This window comes from Lissotriton vulgaris, chromosome 9, assembly GCF_964263255.1.
Source record: "Lissotriton vulgaris chromosome 9, aLisVul1.2, whole genome shotgun sequence".
Classification (NCBI taxonomy): Eukaryota; Metazoa; Chordata; class Amphibia; order Caudata; family Salamandridae; genus Lissotriton; species Lissotriton vulgaris.
Window position 1 is genome coordinate 434,637,155 of NC_141697.1, and position 18,433 is coordinate 434,655,587.

General features: G+C 45.6%; 1 protein-coding gene across 4 annotated transcripts in view; it reads right to left on the minus strand.

Annotated features, from left to right (window-relative positions):
- The window catches only part of PPP1R13B (protein phosphatase 1 regulatory subunit 13B), a 427,185-nt gene that overhangs the window by 65,110 nt on the left and 343,642 nt on the right, over positions 1-18,433 (minus strand). For all 4 annotated transcript variants that reach the window (XM_086937879.1, XM_086937878.1, XM_086937880.1 and 1 more), the window contains 2 exons: positions 14,498-14,635; positions 14,276-14,409 (listed from right to left, as the gene is read on the minus strand). In XM_086937879.1, the coding sequence (XP_086794005.1) occupies positions 14,276-14,409; positions 14,498-14,635 (272 nt within the window). The remainder of the gene's footprint in view (positions 1-14,275; positions 14,410-14,497; positions 14,636-18,433) is intronic.

Genomic DNA, 18,433 nt, shown 5'->3' on the forward strand with positions numbered 1-18,433 from the left:
TGAAGTCGTATAGAAAGCACTCGGTTTCCTGAGATTCCATAGTCATGTGGAATCGTTTAGCTGCGCGCTCTACAAGGTTATGGAATCCACCGATATCAGCGGGTGGGGAATCTGAGGACTGTGGTTCTGGGGAGGCCGGAGAGGGAGCAATATAGTCTTGATCTACGTCTGGGTCAGACTCGTCGTCACGGACCTCGCCCTCTTCCTGATCCACTTCTTCGTCATCAGACGATTGAATAACTTGCAGTGGCTCTTGTTCCCCACTGATCGCCAGCGGTGGCGGCTTGTGTCGGGCCAATGGAGTGGGTGCGTGTACAGATGTAGGTACAGGCGTAGTGGGTTTTTCTGTAAACCGCTGTTTATAGTCCTGTATTAAGAATTGCAGGTCTGATACAATGGCTGCTGGTAGGCACACCATCGGTGTAACTTGTGTGCGGACTTGAGTGTGGACCGTATGTTCCACATGTTGCACCTCTTCCATTTCCTCATCCGTGCTTTGGCACTTGACCACAAGGTCTGATGGGCTTGTGGCTTGTGTGTACAACTCTTCCTCCGACTCTTCGCCTTGAAACAGGCAGGTTGGAGGTAGCTCTTGCACCTTACTGGGTGACGTCAGGTCTGGTGTAATTGGTTTCCTCGAGCTTTTGGAACCAATATGGGTTGTCTGTGGCAGCAAGGTATCCATGGCTTGAGATAGCAGCCCAGACTCTTTCCATTTCCCTGTTGGCGTTGTCAGATGTGGTGCCGATGACAACGGTGCATTTCCAGGGGTCGTCGACGGCGCCTTCGTCGACATTACCTTCGTCGACGGTATTTTCTCCGTCGTCGACGTTTTCCCCGTCGAAGGAATTCTCGTCGACGTGTCCTTTGTCGACGGGATGATCTTAGTCGACGGCACAATCGTCGATGACTTTGACTTCGTCGTCGACTTCATCGTCGACGATAAGGTCTTCGTCGTCGATGGTGAAAATGTAATCAATCAATCAATCAGGAGTTTGTTAAAGCGCGACTACTCACCCGTAAGGGTCTCAAGGTGCTAGGGGTGGGGGGCGTGGGGGGGTGCAGGTTCCATTCCATCAAGGAGGGGGTCTGTCGAAGAGCCAGGTTTTGAGGTTTCTTGCGAAGATGGGGAGCGATGTTGTCTGTCTGAGGTGGAGCGGAAGGGCGTTCCATGCTTTGGCCGCGAGGAAGGAGAAGGAGCAGCCTCCCGATCTGGTCTTTCTGGTGCGGGGGACCACGGCGTAGGAAAGCTGGGTTGATCGTAGGGTCCTTTGGGGTGCGTGGAATTTGAGTCGGCTGTTCAGGTATGCTGGTCCGATGCCGTGGAGGGCCTTGTGTGCGTGGGTGAGCATCTTAAAGGTGATTCTCGCCTCGACGGGGAGCCAGTGGAGTGTGCGCAGGTGCTGGGAGATGTGGCAGTGTCTTGGCAGGTTGAGGACCAGTCTTGCGGCGGCGTTCTGGATGTTCTGTAGCTTGCGGATGAGGTTTTTGTTTATTCCGGCGTAGAGTGCGTTGCCGTAGTCGAGTCTGCTGGTGACCAGGGCGTGAGTGACTGTCTTTCGGTGTTCGAGGGGGATCCATTTGAAGGTCTTACAAAGGAGGCGGAGGGTGTGGAAGCAGGAAGATGAGACAGAGTTGATCTGGCGGTCCATTTTGAGCTCGGAGTCCAGGATGATTCCCAGGTTGCGTGCGTGGTCTGTGGGGGTTGGCGGGTTTCCGAGGGCAGTGGGCCACCAGGTGTCGCTCCAGGCGTCGGGGTTTGGGCCCATGATGAGTACTTCTGTTTTGTTGGTGTTTAGTTGAAGGCAGCTGTTTTTCATCCATTTGGCGACGGCTTCCATGCCTTCTCGAAAGTTGCGTCTGGCGGTGTTGGGCTCGTTGGATAGGGAGAGGATGAGCTGGGTGTCGTCTGCATATGACACGATGTTGAGTCCGTAGGTTCTGACGATGGGGGCAAGTGGAGCCATGTAGACGTTGAAGAGCGTCGGGCTGAGGGAGGAGCCCTGGGGGACTCCGCAGGTGATCGGTGTGGGGTCCGAGAGGAAAGGGGGAGGGGGGGGGGGGGGGGGAGTCTGACCCGCTGCGTCCTGCCGGAGAGGAAGGAGCAGATCCAGTCGAGGGCCTTGTCCTGGATTCCTGCATCGTAGAGTCTGCGTATTAGGGTGTGGTGGGAGACTGTGTTGAACGCCGCTGATAGGTCGAGGAGGATGAGGGCTACTGTTTCTCCTTTGTCCAGTAAGGTGCGGATGTCGTCTGTTGCGGCGAGGAGGGCGGTTTCCGTACTGTGGTTTTTTCTGAAGCCGGATTGGGAGGAGTCGAGGATGTTGTGTTCTTCAATGAATGTGGCGAGTTGGCTGTTGATGGCTTTCTCGATGAATTTCGCTGGGAACGGGAGCAGGGAGATGGGTCTGTAGTTTTTGAGGTCGGTGAGGTCGGCTGAGGGTTTCTTTAGGAGGGGGTTGACCTCGGCGTGTTTCCAGTCGTCGGGGAACGAGGCGGTCGCCAGGGAGCGGTTGATGGTTTGGCGGAGCATGGGAGTGATGGTGTTGGCGGCTCTGTTGAAGATGTGGTGGGGGCAGGGGTCCGTGGGGGCCCCTGAGTGGATGGACTTCATTGTCTTCAGTGTGTCTTCGGTGGTGAGGGCTGTCCAGTCATCAATCGCTGGTTTCCGGGTGTCGGGGTGGTTGGTGAGGGTTCAGTGTGTTGGTTGTCTTCGTCGAAGTTGTCGTAGATGCTCTTCATTTTGTGGTGGAAAAAGATGCAGAGTTTGTCGCAGAGGTCTTGTGAGGGAGGGATGTCGGTAGACTCGCTGGTGGGTTGGGCGAACTCCTTGATGATGCTGAAGAGTTCCTTGCTGTTGTGTGCGTGGGTGGAGATTCTGTCTTCAATCGCTTTTTTCCTCGTTTCTCTGATGAGTTGATGGTGGGCGTTGGTGGCGGCTCTGAAGTTGTTGTGGGCTTTTGTGGATTTGGTGTTTCTTCAGGCCTTTTCAAGGCGGCGGCATGTGCGCCTGGACTCTCGAAGTTCGGTGGTAAACCATCTGGCTTTCTTGGCACGGGTATTGTTTTTCTTGAGGGGGGCTATGGTGTTGGTGCTGTCCGAGATCCATCTATGCAGGGTTCGGGCTGCGGTGTTGGGGTCGTCGTTTTCCGCGATGGTTGGGGTGGAGTTGTTGAGTGAGGAGGTGAGCTGGTCATCGGTGATTTTGGTCCAGTTTCTTTGTGGAAGCAGGTGCTGGTGTCTGTGGATGGTGGGTGTTCTGAAGGTGAAGTGGACGCAACGATGGTCGGTCCATGGGAGTTTGGTGGTGTGGCTGAAGGTGATGGAGTTTCCTGTAGTGAAGAGGGGGTCGAGGGTGTGTCCTGCTGAGTGCGTGGGCTCGGTCACGATCTGGCGGAGTCCAATGTTGTGGAGGTTGTCCAGGAGGGATGTGGTGTTGGGGTCCAGTTGATTGTCGAGGTGGAAGTTGAGGTCTCCCAGCAGGGTGTAGTTGGTGGATGCGATGGCCTGCGGGGCGATAATGTCCGTGATGGAGTTGGCGAAGGGTCTGCGGGGTCCAGGGGGTCGGTAGATGAGGGTTCCTCGGAGGGTGGCGGTGGGGCTGGCCAGTATCTTGAAGTGAAGGTGTTCCATCAGTTCTGTGGACTCGTCGGGGAGTGTGCTCAGGCGGAGGCTGGATTTGTGGACGATGGCGATTCCTCCTCCTGGGTGGATGGGGCGGTCCTTCCTGGAGATCTTGTATCCTTGGGGGATGGCGATGGCGATGTCCGGTCCCGAGGTGGTGTTGGTCCAGGTTTCGGTGAAGAATGCTACGTCTGGGGTGGTGCTGTCGAGGAGGTCCCAGATTTCTGTTGCGTGTTTGTGGAGGGATCGGACGTTGGGGAGGATGCATTGCAGGGTCTTCGGTTCGGTTGTGTTCTTGTGGGCGGGTTGTGCTGGATCCGTGTTCTTAGCGGTGCTGCAGGTGTGCCGGCAGCGGTGACAGCTGAAGGGTCCATGGGTGTCGGCTGGTGATGCTAGCTTGCAGTTGTTGTTGCAGCCTGGGTTGAGTGCGTGGAGTGCTGCTGGGTCGACGACACTGGCCTACTCGCCGTCAATGAAGGCATCGTCTTCGTCGTCGATGAGGAGGCCGACGATGCTGTCGTCGTCGACACTGTCGTCGTCGACGTTGAAGCAGTTTTGTGCGCTGAAGAGATAATCGACGCTGTGGTCGTCAAGGTCAGCGGTCCTTGCCAGACACTGAGGTTTTGCCCTCTGAGGACTTCTTGAGAGTCTTCTTAGGAGGGGTGTCTGAGGGGCTAGGGGAAGTAGCCCTTGGCCTCTTCAAGGAAAATTGCGAGGTTCCAGAGATACTCTCACCTTCTTCTGACTCCAAGTCGTCTGTCCTCTTCTTAAGCCTGTCCAGCCAGAGCAGCAGGCGTCCTTCACGGTCTTTAAGGGTCTTTTTTGAGAAGGTCCTAAATATTTTACAGTCCTTGGCTTGATGGTGAGGGTAGAGGCAATACAAGCAGGTTTCATACTGGTCCTCTACATGGAGCCTTTTCTTTCCACACGAGGAACAGGCCCTGAAGAGACCCTTTTTCTGGGCATCAGCCACAATGTAGTAAGATAAGATAAGTAAATTCGTTTTTTGAAGAAAAAGAAGAAAATCATGAGGAGAACTCAGGTGGAGACTCCCTAGCACAACGTGCAGTAGAAAATCTGAGAGACCTAGGCTCCTGACAGGAAGGTTCTAGAAGGAGGTGGTAGATGATTGGTTGGTTTCTTTACTTTGGTCCTTTTTACAAAAGGACATAGATAGGCCACTAAGGTGGGAACCTTGGGCCTACTCTAGTTTGGTCCTTTTTACAAAAGGACGGGGATAGGCCACTAAGGTGGGATCCTTTGGCCTATTTTTCTCTATGTATGTCTATAGGACATTACTTTTTTATATACCGGAGGCTCCCGTCTCGACGACGGGGAATGATTCAGGCATGTGAATCTATGAAAGACACCCAAATACTGGATAATTATATGAGCTCTCAAATCTTCTGAAGGTCAATGTGTAGCACATTTCAATGCAGAGGGCAATCCTTCTCGACAAAGTCTACTTCTGGACTGCCTTGATTTCTTTGCCCAGAAACCCCCACAAAAGGCTGATCATTGCCTGGTAGCAAGGATGACATCCACAACCTCAGGTGGTAGATCAAACGCAGTCTACTGTTGCCACTCAATTTCCATGTTTCACGGTAAACACGGCACTGTCTTGGGTGCAGAACCCTGCCCTGCTGTTGCAACAGAATATCCTCCTGAAGTGGAAAACTAATCGAGGGACAGATGCTCATGCCCAGAATGTCCTAATACTAAGCTCTTCAATGATCAGCACTAAAATGACTTGGGCTCGGTCATTCCTGACCTTCAGAACTCTGGGCAGGAGGAGCAGAGGCCAGAAGGACTACAGGAGTCTTGTGTTTTAATCCTGCTGAAATGCATTATTTAGTGAGAGTTCCATAAAAACTCTAATATGCAAAAGTTTTGACACTGCAAATTCTCGGGGGGTGGCAAGAAGTCTCTCCCCCCCCCCCCCCCCCCCACCCCACCTTTCTGAAATGGCCCTGTGCAGCCATGGGGAGCAGGTGTCATTCATGATCCACCAGGCGCCAATGACAGAGCTTACTTGCCCTGTTACTCAAAGATCTCGCCATGTGGCTAACTATCAGGAAGATGCTTGAATTTGAATGCTCCAGCCTACAACTCGAAGCAGCACCCTGCCCTTCTTATTGCAGTACCATATGGCGCTAGTGTTGTCTGTGCAAACATACACCAACCTTGTCTTGTTGGACGGCAGGAAGGCATTCAGCACCAGACAAATGGCCTGCAACTCCAACATATTGACAAGGAGCCCGATTTCTGCAAGAGACCAGAGTTCTCTGATCTCCACCTCTCTCAGTTGACCACATCAACACAGCAGTGACATATCTGTCATCATCATCAGCTCTGGGTGAGGAAGGAGAATCTGCTGGTAGTACATCTGTGGTCAACAAGTTTCCACTGAGGCTGCACGTTCCAATGCAATGCCTACATACCCTACATTGTGCAGGAGGATAAGAGGCAAAGAAGCCTTGCAATTGCACACACCAATATCCTACACTGAGGCTGGAACATTGGGATCATAGCCAAAATGTCTTGGACTCATTGTGATGGAGGGGAAGCCCTGAACTGTACCACATCCAGGCAGTTCCTATTAAAGGAGGCCTCTGCAAAGGAGTCAGGTGCGACTACAGCTCATTGACAAAGCATCCCAACGATGTCAGGAGGTCCTCCGTCATGTGGAGTTGAGCCCATCTTTAACAGTCAGTTGTCGAGGTAGTGGAAAACAGTTATCCCCAACCTCCGAGATGGATGACGACCACAGCCATCACTTCCATGAAAACCCGGGGGTCTTTGGTGAGGCTGAAGAGAGCAAACTAAAAAATGGACTTGGCTTACCTTGAACCGCAGGTACTTTCTGTGTGGGACTGAAGGACATATATTTGAAAATATGCGTCCTGCAGGTCCAAGCCCACCATTCAGTCACCTGGGTCCAGGGCAGACTGAAACTGAGCCAGCTTTAGCATTTGGAATTTGTCCCTGCTTAGGAAGACATTCAGAGGGAGAAGACTTAAGCCAGGCCAAAGCGCTCCATCCTTCTTCGGCATGAGGAAATAGTGAGAGTAACAACCCATCCCTAATTCAGAGTCCTGAACTCTCTCAATGGATCTTTTGGAGAGTAAAGTTTGCGACGCTTGCATTAGAATAACCTTCCTCCCACATTCTGATGTGAGAGGAAGGTTATAACAGGGCGACAGAAAGGATAGGGCATAGCCAAACTGCATGATTTGGAGGACCAATCTGTCAAATGTGATGAATCACCACCTTGGAAGGAAGTGCTCGATCCCAAAGATGGTTGTACACCACTAATAGCAAGCTAAAGCAAATTATAAGCTGTTGCTGCAGGGGAAGAGGACTAAGAGAACTGAGCCCCATGCCTGCCAGATCCACGTCCCCAGCCACAAAGGATTGGGGTGATTGGAGTGGGGGAAGACTGGAGTTGCCTCTGAATTTCCTGAACCGGTTAAGAAACTGTTTAGCAGGGGCCAAAAATCCAGAGAGCAGGGTATGACTGTACTCTCCTTAAAGCGTTCTAAGGCAAAATCTGCTGCTTCGATGAATAGGGTGACCCATCAAATGACATTCATAAGGGAGGATTGTACGCGTATTGAAAAAAACCAGTGGAACGCATCCATGCATGGCAACGGGGCACCACACTGGGGCCAACCGCTCACCCTAGTCAATAAGTAGTATCTAGGTCAGCACAAAACACGTATTTGTCCGCATCTTGGCTGTCTTCAAAGGTCTGAACCAAGGAGGCTCAAAGCTCTTCCGGAACTCTTAGCAAGATCTTGCTGGCCATGTACCAGAGGGCATACAATAGATAAATGGATTTTTATGACACCTTGACTTGGTCCCTCCAACGTTTGGGTCATAGACCAACTGTTTTCATAACAGTGGTATCTTCTGTGTTATTAATTTACTTTTGAGGAAAAAAAATTCTTTGCAATGGTCTCACCATTCGCATGAGGTGTACTTTGTCTTGTATTGTTCCTGAAACCGTTGGGTTTTGGGTTAATGTAATTAGTGGGATTGTGTTCCCAAAACATTCATTGGTTTCTATGTGTTTGTAATCACACAGCATTGAGAAAGTCGTGGGGCGACCCCCCAGGTGCGACAAAACACGTGTTGGCTGTTGGGAGCAATTTGAAAGATCTGCGTTAATTAAACAGAACAACTAAGAAGAAAGAAAAAAGAAAATTGTGCTTAATATTTAGGTCTGTACAAAGCACATATATTGGTTACTTGTGGAAAACACATCATTGATATACGTGTGCTCAGGAGTGTTATTTGTCAATAGATAAATAGCACTGACAGACCGAGGATAACTGATGAAAACATTTGATATCCGAACGCCTAAATCCTCTTCAACTCCCTGTAGGGAATGAAATGGGGTTAACCTTGCCCATGGAAACCAGGACCCTCAGACTTTCTGGAGTGGAATGCTGTGGAAGAAACTCAGGGTTGGCAGGAGCAGGTCTAAAGCATCAGGCCACCTGCCTATTCATCAGTAGGCAAGAACAGGGTTTAGATCAAGTGTCTTTAAGGTGGCTTTATTCGACAGAAGCGGAGGCTCATACGAGGCTGGCCCAGGTTGCAACACTTCTTTGAGAACATTTTTCTTGATTTCAACAAGTACAGGACCTCAGCCACTCGTCGAATTACCAGAGCAAAGGAGGCACTTCAGGGCCCAAAAGGCAAATTCAACCCTGTATCAGGATAAGTATCAAGCTCACTGGCCTCCTGTGAGTCCAAGTGAATCCTGTCATCATCAAGGTGGCAGGGGTACATTATGTCCATCCCCACCATCATCATATTCTTCAAATGTTGGTAAGCTATTGTCAGAGTTAGAACCAAAAAGACAATTGAGCCTCCAGGCATCTCTTGTGCAGTAGAGGCATAGGGTCAATATCAGGTAGTGTGGGGACTGGGGGCACTGTTGCAGAGTCTGAGAATAACCTTTGTCTGTTTGAGGTCGTCAGCATGGGTATGAGATTCCCCTCCACAGTCGTCAGTACCAAAGTCGAAGCCATTATGTAACTCTGCACCAGAGATAAAGCTGAACCGAAAGCGGATCCCAGGGATTCAGATGGTGTCGAGGATGGATCTGCTGACAGCAATATGACTGAAGGACACTGTATATTCTTGGGGTCCGAAGGCACTCCAGAGGGAACAGAAGAAGAACCAAAGATAATCAGCATGGCCCTTTGAAAGGCCTCAACATGCTGCTGTGTCGCCAAAGGCCTGATGAACTTGGGGCGCATTGAGATCAGCTGTAAAGTCAGCTCCTTAATCGGGAACGAGATCGGTTGGCACCTTTACGTCCTTGCAACTTCTATTTAGATTGAGAGTGGTGGGATGGGAATCATCACAACCAAGTGTGCACCACATTCAAAATATTCATAATCATTTACAAAGAATATCCATTAGCCATAATGATTTTTATAAATCCAAAGGGTATTTTTCCTTTATTCATGCTTCTTTTTACTACTGTAAGAGACAGCCAATGCTTTTCGTCCAAAAGATATGGACTTCTTCAGGGCATTGATCTGATTAAACAACCACAAACATCCTCCAATTATGTTTATGAGAATGTAAGCAATTCAATTGTATTAGATAAAGGCTGGACATTTTCCACAATAACTCATCCAAAAAGCAAGTAACTAAAGTTCAAAGACATGAAATTAAATTCCACCAAATTGAAGGTTTAATATGTAAGGTTTCATGTAATCGAGGCATAATTATATAGAAGTCATGGTCGCCATGTGTGAAGCACTTCGAATGGTGTGGTAGAACAGACAAAAGTTCTTCCCCGTCTGGAGTGGTGAGATGGGATCTTAAGTTTCCATTTGAACTTCCACTGCGGAGAAGACTTCTCGCGAAAGCAGTCTAAGGAGACAGCGCAGATCTGCTCCCTCACCTTGGAGTGAAAGTGGAACTTGCGTGAGGCCAGTTACTTCGTTCTGTGTTAGGCAACATACAGCTTTGCTGTACTGGATCGCCCTTTGGGTGCATGAGGGCATACTCAATGTGCGACTCAGAGTTATACCCCGAGCCCAAACACCAAATACACACCTCACCCAAGTTTGTGACCAACATCTGTATTGTATAGTCACAGCACAGTTTGAATCCTGACTTTTTTGGAGGGGACCTCATTTCTTTGAGCACTACTTTTTGTTTTGAAAAACGTCCAAAAGAACAACAAAAGTGGGAGCGGAGGGAGCTATGGATCAACGTTCAAAATGCATGAAAAGAAAGTAACTGATGTTGGTGCAGGAGTGGTACTTGTATGCAGTTCTGCTCCATCAATTCTGGGGAAGAACAAAGCAAACGGACAGCCGCTTAGCACCACCAAGTGGCGAGCTGGAGCACTGCTATGAAAAACATTCAGACCCAGAGCCCAGGAAAATGTTCTGAAGGTGAGAAGAACAAGTTACTTACCTTTGTTAACCTTATCTGGTACAGACTTTACCTAGCAGCATATTCCTTACCTTAGAATATTCCTCGGGCATCAGACTGGATCCGCAAACTTTCAAGGAGCACCTCTGCACACCGGTAAGTGGTGTTGATTAGCTCCACGATCGCCATGCCAGATGTGACATGCGGGATGGCCATATAGGCACCACCTCAGCACGCTGAAATCAGTTATGTTTCATTGCATTTCCATGCAAGTAGCACAGAGCAATGGCAGAATGCAGATGAACAAGTGTGCATGCAACAAGGGCCTGCAGGGCCATATTAGTTCGAAAAATACATTTTAGAAAAGCAGGGAGAATGTAGGTGTGGGTAAGGAATCTGCGACTGGATAGTCTCTACCAGATAAGGCATTACTGAAGCTAAGTAATTTGATCATCTGATAGAGACTTCTAGATGTAGATGTCTTACCATACAATACATACTTAACCAATAGCTTCCTGAGAACCAATTCAGACCAGGAAGCCCTGGAGGACCAAATGGGCAGAATGTCCAGGCAATAATGCTTGGTAAACGTGTGTAAAGATATCAACATTGCAACGTGACAGATATGCAGGACAGAGAATCTGCGAGCTAACACAGGGGTTAATGCCTTGGCTCTGGTGGAATGAGAAAGCAAGCGCTCAGGCGGCTGATTTCTGGCCAGAGTGTAGTAGACCTTCATGCAGAGTAAATCCATCTGTAGATGGTCCATTTCTGCATAGCTTTAGCTTTCTCTGCTCTGACCAACCAAATGAAGAAATATCATCCACCCAGTGTTCTTTGGTACATTATGTGTGGTACGACAACAATCTGGATGAGGTTGAGCCAATCTGTGCCATCTACCTGCGCAAAGAGGTACTGCTGGAAAATGTACAGATGCAGTCTGATGCCTTGGAAATGTTCTACGGTAAGGAATCTGCAGCTACAAGTCTCTATCAGATATTTGGAGTTCAAATTAACAATCAGAAAAAAATCTTTCTACTTAGAAAACATTCTCAAATTGAGTCTCCACTGACCTAGATAAAACAGGAAAGAAAAGACATAGCATCCAACATCAACCTGTCAGAAAATTATAAATGTATTCTTTAATGGGTAAACGGGAAATATAATACATTTCACACAAGAGAATGTATAAGAAAAAAGCTAACTTTCTGGGATTCTAATTACAGAGCAATAACAAAAAACATGAGCTACATAAAATATGTATAACATAACATTCATATAAGAAAGGGATCAAATCCTCTTTAGAACATGCACATGCCAAGGACATTAGAAGTTACAGTGCATATGTGTGCACTTACATTGCAATAAATCAAAATATATTTTGCAATTGTACATACCTTAATTCAGGACAATCATAAAAATGTGTGCACCTTCTAAGCGCAGATACTCATGGGTAAAAATTGACTGACCGTTTATAGCTAAACAGTATTGTTACGAGAATGAAGAGATGTTGAGTGAGAGTATTGTTTTGTATGACTGTGTGAAGAGAGTATCACTCTTTGTTCGCAGTCTCAGAAGCAGGGGTGTGATAAATTGGCCATAGGTTGCGAGTTTCCTTCAATCCTCCTAAATAGGTATAATGTACATTGGTAAGCAGTGAGAAGAGAGCAACACTTCCAAGTGGCCTCCTATACCTTTAATGCTACTGTTATTGGACTTTTCAGGAGAGTTGATGCACTATTAATGGCATACCACCAGTACTTATTAGCTTCAACAGAAAACCCTGAACACCCATCGAAAGGGCACAGTCTGAACTCCTGTCACCTTCCTGAGTATATATGATGTATACTGGTGAGCAGTGTGAGAAGCTTTACTTGCTATGCAAGTTGTCGGCCATAATACTTTCAATCTGTCACGTTTCATAACTACTCATGTTCTCATACCCGAGACAAAAACTTCCCCTAAAACCCATCATTCAAATCCTGTAAGTCTTTCAGATGCAGCAACTTGTCAGGAAATGAGCTTATTCAAGTACCAGATATTCCTCTTAAATGTCACTATGGCTTAGACAGAGTGAATCACAAGCCAAGGATCACTCACATATAAATGGCACTGGCGTAGCCTAACAGCCCCAGTCAGAGGCCTCATTTCCCATTGGGACTGAAACATTTTAAAATGAACGGACCTCCCATTTTTTAAAATTCAATTCCATTGGCAGATGAAGGCCACTTCCTACCAGGAAGGCAGCATCCAAAAAGAAGACACATAGATTGAAAGTCATTAACCATTATATTTGAAGTGACTATATGACAACATGTAACCGGTTTAAAACAATCTAAATAAAAAATTGGGAAATGGTTGCTTTATGTCTTAAAAGGAACATGTGAACACTTTAATGCATGTCTGCCCTGTGTAAGGATGTGTCACGGTTTGATCTCACCAAATACCTCATGGATAAATATTAAGTCTTCTGGATAAGAGGAAGCTCAAATAAAGGAGTGTGTGTGCACTGAACACTTCCATTGGAAAAAGCAGCACTGCATAGTTTGATCTATTCCTGCAGCAGCTCCTTATAAGCATTCTCAAACTAAATGCACAAGACTTTGGGCCTGATTCAGATCTTTCAGAAAAGTGGGTGGTGATGGACAGAGTATCTGAATTAAGCAGAACACTCCTACCCAGTCAACAGATCAGGGCTTGATCCATCACCGTTTTTTAGCTCACTGCACCATCCCAGCTCAGAACCTGGCTGCATGCAAATTAGTCTGTCCCTGGCCCAGTGCATCATGGGAACAGGGCAGACCAAACTACCAAGCCAATTCTTTTACTGGAAAGGAAACAAGCTTCCGGGGACCGGTTTCTGGCATTACAGCCGTCTTCGGCCCGGCTTGCTTGAATCCTGATGGTGCAGTGAGCAAGGGACTCATGCCTGAGCATACCCTTCCACACTTGTGGTGGACAAAACGATTCAGAAAAGGGGGTGGTGATGGACAGAGTATCTGAATTAAGCAGAACACTCCTACCCGGTGATGGATCAAGCCCTGATCTGTTGACTGGGTAGTAGTATTCTGCTTAATTCAGATACTCTGTCCATCACCACCCCTTTTTCTGAATCGTTTTGTCCACCACAAGCGTGGAAGGGTATGCTCAGATGTGAGTCCCTTGCTCACTGCACCATCAGGATTCAAGCAAGCCGGGCCGAAGACGGCTGTAATGCCAGAAACCGGTCCCCGGAAGCTTGTTTCCTTTCCAGTAAAAGAATCGGCTTGGTGGTTTGGTCTGCCCTGTTCCCATGATGCACTGGGCCAGGGACAGACCAATTTGTATGTAGCCAGGTTCTGAGCTGGGATGGTGCAGTGAGCTAAAAAACGGTGATGGATCAAGCCCTGATCTGTTGACTGGGTAGTAGTATTCTGCTTAATTCAGATACTCTGTCCATCACCACCCCCTTTTCTGAATCGTTTTGTCCACCACAAGTGTGGAAGGGTATGCTCAGATGTGAGTCCCTTGCTCACTGCACCATCAGGATTCAAGCAAACCGGGCCAAAGACGGCTGTAATGCCAGAAACCGGTCCCCGGAAGCTTGTTTCCTTTCAAGTAAAATAATTGGCTTGGTAGTTTGGTCTGCCCTGTTCCCATGATGCACTGGGTTAGGGACAGACTAATTTGCATGTAGCCAGGTTCTGAGCTGGGATGGTGCAGTGAGCTAAAAAACGGTGATGGATCAAGCCCTGATCTGTTGACTGGGTAGTAGTATTCTGCTTAATTCAGATACTCTGTCCATCACCACCCCCTTTTCTGAATGATTCATATCTTGGCAGACTGGTTACTCAGTCACAACGCTGACTGATACCCTGTCTGCTGAAATATAAATTCTATTGGCTATAACGGGATTTATATTTTGGAGTACGGGATATCCATCACCGTTGTGACAGAGTAACCCGTCCACCAAGATCTAAATCAGGCCCTTTATCACAACACAAAGCAAAACCTAATGTAGTTTCCGTTTCTTGATTTTGTCTCACAAGCCTATACCTGGAAGGGATCATGTGATTACATTCTACGTATAAACAAAATTACTGAACAATATGGAAAGTCTTGGAATTGAAGACAAACAATGATAAGATTTTTGCTTTTTTAACTATGGTTCTGATATTTAGCCTGGAAAAGAATCCAATAGCCTCAAGTGCTCTACTAAGCAAAAGCTTTCAAGTAGATTAAAAACACGAAAAGCCAACACACTTACCATCCATCACTGTCAGCAGCATTCACATTGACTCCAAAATCTAACAAGAATTTGACAATATGGTGATGGCCAGCACACACTGCATTATGGAGTGGAGTGATACCTTCATCGTTGGGTTTGCTTGGATCATCCACCTAATGAGAATATATCCAGAGTTACAGCTAGCGGTTCAATCCATGCCAAAACAACAACAACATATTAAGGCTACATTGCCTTATTTACCTCGTAGATGATTCTTTGTACCAAGTCAAATTCACCTTCCAAGGAAGCATCGAGGAGGAGGGCCAGAGGGTTAAACTTTACCCTGAGCCCATGGCCAGTGCGTTCAGAGTTCGGTTTCTTCAGATTGGTGCGTTTAGGCTATGTTAAAAATACAAACACACAGTGACACAATGATCAAGTTGCACACAAACAACTAAACTCAAACACCACTTGAGATTAAAACTAATCTTGTAAGAAGATGTGTTTTTTTCATTATGGGGCCTTGATACATATGGGCACATTTAAACAATGGGGGGGGAGACATAATGCTCTTATTAATAATAAGTTTCCTCATAAGGTACACTTCACAAGGTAAACACAAACTGTATGTGCATATTTGTGACGCAGCATTAATTGCTGCTCTCTAGAGGCATAACCTAGCTTTTCGTCATCCCATGATGTCTGCAGAGGAGAAGGTTAAATTCACTAAACACCACACTGTCCTACCACCTACCACCCAGAAGCCAGCAGCAGCTAAGCTCATACAATTTCTTCACCTTCCGGAAGCACCATCTAAAGTCTGAGCTTCTCTTTTCTACCAATAAGGAAAAGTTAAGTTCTAGAAGAGCCTGCCCACCAGACGAAGCAAACTGTGGGCAGTCATATACCCTCCCATCTACCACCACAGTCCAATCTAACCAGGACTCATTGAAAATTCTGGATATTCCCCTTCTTCCAGTCGCCAAAGGAATCCTCACTCGTGCAATAAAAGACCAAATGAACAAATAAGAGTGAATCTGCTTGATGCTGTTGGGGACAATAAAAAGCAAAAGGTAAACTTAAGCCTCTCGCATAACAGCTAATTAATCATCAAGTAACTGATACCCAGCAGACCTCTAATATTTTGTGACGAACACTCAAACATACCATATCAGTACTAAATCCTACCTTCACCAGCCTCATTCATATCTCGTTTATCTGAACACACAAACCAGTACCAAAAAAACACCTCACACTCAGCAACCTTAACTCTATAGTTTGTCACACTGTTATCTGAAGAAACATAACCACCACACTTTACATGCACTGATAATCATTGAAACATGGTTCACGCTTACATTCATGCAAATCCTGCACATTACTGAGCACATCCACTACAAACACTAACCAGGATGAAGAATGTGTCAATCATGGTTAAGGCTCCCAGTTTTCCATTTGTACTGATTTTTACAGATAGGAAATGCAATGTTTTCTGTCTGCATCTATCTGTATTTATTTGTAAAAGCGGAAAAATACAGAAAATTGTGCTTTTTGTTCGTGACTTTCTATGCTGTCCTTCATGAATTCTAGGCTAACAGTTGACAGTTAGACATCATGGAGAGTTTAAAAAACAACATTACATTTCCTTTAATAAAGGAATATGTTAATAAACATTTGTATGCAATGCTAATACTTACCTGGGGATTAATGCCCACATGCATCAAAGTCAATTGCATTCGCAAACGGTGCGAATCGCAATTTTCGTCCGTTTGCAAATGCAATTGACTAATTTGGATGCATCATGGATTTCGCAATTTTAGGAATCGCAACAATGTTGCGATTTCTAAAATTGCAATTGCATTTAAGAAATCGCAATTTCAGATTTCTTAAATGCAATGCATGATCATTTTTCAATTGCGAATTCGCAATTTGGAAGTGGTAAATTAGCATGAAGTTGAACTTCATGCTAATTTACCGAAAACTTTCAAATATGCACAAATTGCATTTTTGAAAGTTTTAATTTACACACACACACACATGCCCTTGGGGCATGTGTGTGTGTAAATTGCATTTAAAGTTACATTTCAGGGGTGCAGGGAGGGGTTCTTTGGACCCCCCCTGCACCCTTGAAATTGCATTCACATTTTGAGATTCGCAATTTGAAATTCGCAATGAATGCCTTCCCATTCATTCCTATGGGCCTTTTGGCCCATGGGAATCAATGGGAAGGGTTTTCCTTAATTGCGATTCACAAATTGTGAATCGCAATTAAGGAAAAATACTGAATCGCAAAAATAAATGCGAATTGTTCATGCATTGCCGTTTGCGATTTCTAAATTGCGATTGCTTAATTTTCGCAATTTAGGAATCGCAAACGGGTGCAATGATGCATGTGGCCGGTAGTGTTTTGATGTATTTGGCAGGTTAAATAACTAAAACATGGCAGGTATCAAAGTATAAGTGCATGTTTATCAGTTAAATAAATGTGAAAATATACAATTTTACTTCTCCATTTATTCTCAAAACACAAAATAAATATGAAAAAGTGCCAAAAAGGTGGGCAAAAAATAGATATGGACAAATACAGACGGAAATGTTAAAAAAAAATATACCATAAAACCGGGAGCCCTAATCATGACCCTACACTCACCACGAGCTAGGAAACTTCACTTCCACCAGACTCTTCACAAGCTACTCCCCAACCACCCCCTTCCAAACAACTATATTCAACCTAATCTAGATTCCTCCAAGAAATAACACCATCTTTGCCTAGAAGATCACTAACCTCACCACAAACAAACCAATTAACAATATCTACCTAAAGTACATCAACCTCTTAGACAAAATAAAACTGTAGGCCAAGGTGTACTACATTGTCCTGAATTCTCTCAGGGCTAGAAGGGTAAGGGAAGCCTCTCCTAAATAGTGCCTTTACACTTCAGAACACACTCACATTGCAGTAAATCAATGGGCAAACACTCATTTCTTCAATGCTCTCCACATAATTATCTTCATAACATTTGAGTGGGTATCAACCACTATCAACATATAACTAGCAAGGTCATCGCTGGCCTCCAGTCCTTGACTACCCATCACAGCCAGTCAAAACCTGTGAAACACTATAAATGCATCTTAGAACGTTTTCCTGCTGACACATTTCAGCAAAACGTACTCGTTTTATCAATTACCATGCAACCAAGAGTCAATGGCAACTCATTCACTCATGCCCCAATGAAAGGACTATCCGCAAAACTGAAACCCTTCTATTCCTGGTACATTAAGAAATCACTGTCCGCAAAATGTCCATCAGCAGCAAAGTACAAGCCACAAATTACCTGGCAGAGTCGTAAAATGTGATACACACGCAGTAAGCTCATCACTGAGGCCATAGCCCTCTACTACAAATCTTACCTCACAAAAATCGGTAATCCTATTCAGCTCCAGTCCACACTGTATTACACCCTTGCCAGAAATGCCAAACACCCAGCTGAGCTGAAAAATGCAACACCATCAACTTATGCTTTGTGTAAAGGCATCCTAGATAAAGCACCAAACAAATTACCATCTGTCACAAATCCCACCATGTACCATACCCATATGGTCCACCTTCAAGCTACTCAACTGTAGACCTGGAGGCCACCCTCGGAGCTTTGAATGCATTCACCTAGGAGGAGGATATACTTCACCTGACCATCATAAAAATACTCAAGGAAAACACGTTCCTTACACAAATCATCTTTAAAGACATTTAAATGAGGACAGTTTCTCCAGCAGAACTAACAAGCATTTGCAATGCATATAGGTCTACATTAGGAAAGTTTGAGCTATTGGTATTGTAAATGACAAATATTTTATTTATGTGTTGGTTTTGAAAATAGCGAAATTAATAGTTTTGTCATTTACAATGCCAATAGTTTTAACTTTCGCAAATGTGACACCTATAGCATTTGTAATGCAATATGCGTTGTATTTACGTGACTTAGATGTATTGATCTTACAAGTAACAAGGTCTTAATTTTTTTAAATAAATAATACTTAAATAAAAGTTATTGTGATTTATAATGGCAATAGCTTAAACTTTTGTAAATAACTTTTGTGAAGATTATGTTCAGTGTATTTTATTGTGACGAAAATCTAAGAACAGAAGTGAAATATTAACATCTTTTTGTGACATTTGTAATAAAGCTTTAAACATTG